Source organism: Nanorana parkeri, unplaced genomic scaffold, assembly GCF_000935625.1.
Source record: "Nanorana parkeri isolate BGI_ZX_2015 unplaced genomic scaffold, ASM93562v1 scaffold1708, whole genome shotgun sequence".
NCBI classification, from domain to species: domain Eukaryota; kingdom Metazoa; phylum Chordata; class Amphibia; order Anura; family Dicroglossidae; genus Nanorana; species Nanorana parkeri.
Genome location: NW_017307976.1, coordinates 714 through 4,133, shown reverse-complemented (window position 1 = coordinate 4,133; position 3,420 = coordinate 714). Strand labels below are relative to the sequence as shown.

The 3,420-nt window shown below is 53.7% G+C and overlaps 1 protein-coding gene across 1 annotated transcript in view; it reads left to right on the top strand.

Annotated features, from left to right (window-relative positions):
• The window catches only part of LOC108799368 (2-acylglycerol O-acyltransferase 2-A-like), a gene marked incomplete at its 3' end in the record, with an annotated part of 31,973 nt that extends 29,264 nt beyond the window's left edge, over positions 1 to 2,709 (top strand). The window contains exon 3 of the mRNA XM_018571231.1: positions 2,505 to 2,709. Within this exon, the coding sequence (XP_018426733.1) occupies positions 2,505 to 2,709 (205 nt within the window). The remainder of the gene's footprint in view (positions 1 to 2,504) is intronic.
• Between the last annotated feature and the right edge of the window lie 711 nt (positions 2,710 to 3,420).

Below are 3,420 nucleotides of genomic sequence, written 5' to 3'. Positions count from 1 at the left end.
CCCTCCCCAGCCACCTCACCTCTTTTTCAAAGAACATCCCTCCCCAGCCACCTCGCCTCCAGCTCACAGCACATCCCTCCCCTGCTATCTCAACCCCAGCTAATCGCACATCCCTCCCTAGCCACCTCACCCCCAGCTCACAGTTAATCCCTCTATAGCCACCTCACCCCCAGCTCACAGTACATCTCTCCCCTGCTATCTCAACCGAGCTCATCGCACATCCCTCCCTAGCCACCTCACCCCTGGCTTACAGCACATCCCTCCCCAGCCACCTCACCACCAGCTCACAGTTCATCCCTCTATAGCCACCTCACCTGCAGCTCACAGTACATCCCTCCCCTGCTATCTCAACCCAGCTCATTGCACATCCCTCCCTAGTCACCTCACCCCCAGCTCACAGCACATCCCTCCCCAGCCACCTCACCCCTAGCTCACAGTTTATCCCTCTATAGCCACCTCACCCCCAGCTCACAGTACATCCCTCCCCTGCTATCTCAACCCAGCTCATTGCACATCCCTCCCTAGTCACCTCACCCCCAGCTCACAGCACATCCCTCCCCAGCCACCTCACCCCCAGCTCACAGTTCATCCCTCTATAGCCACCTCACCCCCAGCTCACAGTACATCCCTCCCCTGCTATCTCAACCCCAGCTCATTGCACATCCCTCCCTAGTCACCTCACCCCCAGTTTACAGCACATCCCTCCCCAGCCACCTAACCCACAGCTCACAGCACATCCCTCCCTAGCCACCTCACCTGCAGCTCACAGTACATTCCTCCCCTGCTATCTCAACCCCATATCACCACACATCCCTCCCTGGCCACCTCACCCCCAGTTTACAGCACATCTCTCCCCAGCCACCTCACCCCCAGCTCACAGCACATCTCTCCCCAGCTCACAGCACATCTCTCCCCAGCTCACAGCACATCTCTCCCCAGCTCACAGCACATCTCTCCCCAGCTCACAGCACATCTCTCCCCAGCTCACAGCACATCTCTCCCCAGCTCACAGCACATCTCTCCCCAGCTCACAGCACATCTCTCCCCAGCTCACAGCACATCTCTCCCCAGCTCACAGCACATCTCTCCCCAGCTCACAGCACATCTCTCCCCAGCTCACAGCACATCTCTCCCCAGCTCACAGCACATCTCTCCCCAGCTCACAGCACATCTCTCCCCAGCTCACAGCACATCTCTCCCCAGCTCACAGCACATCTCTCCCCAGCTCACAGCACATCTCTCCCCAGCTCACAGCACATCTCTCCCCAGCTCACAGCACATCTCTCCCCAGCTCACAGCACATCTCTCCCCAGCTCACAGCACATCTCTCCCCAGCTCACAGCACATCTCTCCCCAGCTCACAGCACATCTCTCCCCAGCTCACAGCACATCTCTCCCCAGCTCACAGCACATCTCTCCCCAGCTCACAGCACATCTCTCCCCAGCTCACAGCACATCTCTCCCCAGCTCACAGCACATCTCTCCCCAGCTCACAGCACATCTCTCCCCAGCTCACAGCACATCTCTCCCCAGCTCACAGCACATCTCTCCCCAGCTCACAGCACATCTCTCCCCAGCTCACAGCACATCTCTCCCCAGCTCACAGCACATCTCTCCCCAGCTCACAGCACATCTCTCCCCAGCTCACAGCACATCTCTCCCCAGCTCACAGCACATCTCTCCCCAGCTCACAGCACATCTCTCCCCAGCTCACAGCACATCTCTCCCCAGCTCACAGCACATCTCTCCCCAGCTCACAGCACATCTCTCCCCAGCTCACAGCACATCTCTCCCCAGCTCACAGCACATCTCTCCCCAGCTCACAGCACATCTCTCCCCAGCTCACAGCACATCTCTCCCCAGCTCACAGCACATCTCTCCCCAGCTCACAGCACATCTCTCCCCAGCTCACAGCACATCTCTCCCCAGCTCACAGCACATCTCTCCCCAGCTCACAGCACATCTCTCCCCAGCTCACAGCACATCTCTCCCCAGCTCACAGCACATCTCTCCCCAGCTCACAGCACATCTCTCCCCAGCGACCTCACCCCCAGCTCACAGCACATCTCTCCGCAGCCATCAAAGCCCCTGTTCACATACATCCACCCCTGGCTACCTCACCTCCTGGGCATCGTGATCAGCCAGCCAACCACAGCGTCACAGTACATTCCTCCCTGGCCACCTCATCCTCCCTCATATGCATCCCCTCCAGTATCCCCTCAACCGTCATAACCCCCTGCTCTGATTCATCAGTGCAAACAGCTCTGCTCCTTAGGTGCACCCTCTATGCCCCACCACCTGCACAGTGAACTCTGTTTTGACCCTCACATAGACTTACCACTTCTGGAATGTGCACACTTTTGCTAGTTGTTGTTTTTTTTTTTTTTAAACAGTTACCCCTGGCACTGCTCTAGTTTGTGCCAACCTCTCTTTATACATAGAGGTATGTCCCTTTATGCAGATCAATCCACAATTCTAGTGATCCTGTTCTTTGTGTTTTGCAGTTAGTGAAGACAGCGGATCTCGACCCTCGCCAGAACTATGTGGTGGGTTTCCATCCTCATGGCATTATGGTTGCTGGAGCCTTCACCAATTTCTGTACACATGCCACTGGGTTTCCTGAGCTGTACCCCGGGATTTCACCATACCTCCTGATGTTGCCGCTCTGGTTCCGAGCACCATTTTTTAGAGATTACATCATGAGTGGGGGTAAGTTTTATGTGTGTGAAGCCAACAGAGTCTAGGAACAGTGCAGGCACATATCAGAAGGTGGGGCTCAGATCCCACCAAAAATGATTGAAGACTCGGACATGAAGTCTCATAACTTGTTGTAAAGTAGATGTTATCTCATGGGGGGCACACAACAAGGACTGGCTACAGAGGCAATGACAAAGAAGGGATTTTACATGCTGGCAACCATTATAACCTCTTAATGGTCATTTCTGACTGGAATTATTTATTTCTTAGAGCTACAGCTTGCCCAAATCTCCCATCAAAGCAGAACTCTAGGCAACAAGATGAAGGCACCGGTAGCTGCACTCCAGGCCTTCCCTTGCACAGTTATACCGGCTCCTCTCCAGGACTGACATTGCTTATTCTGATTTCACTGCACACTGCAATGTGCATTAGGCGCTGCAGCAAGTCAGATAGAGGCGGGCTCTATCTAACTTGCTGCAGCTTCTAATACACATTGTGAGAAGCTTGTGGTGTGCAAAAAAATCTGACAGGGGTTCTGGACTTCTCCAATCTCTACTAAACAAAATCCATATCCAAACCAAAGAAAAATTTATTTGGTGGATATACACTTTAAATTAATAGATGGACTATATCAAAATTCAGAGGCCCTGTTCCCACTTTGTAGTTTAAAGTGCAACTGAAACCAAAACTTTTTTTTTAGTATTGGATAGAGTGGTAAGGGTA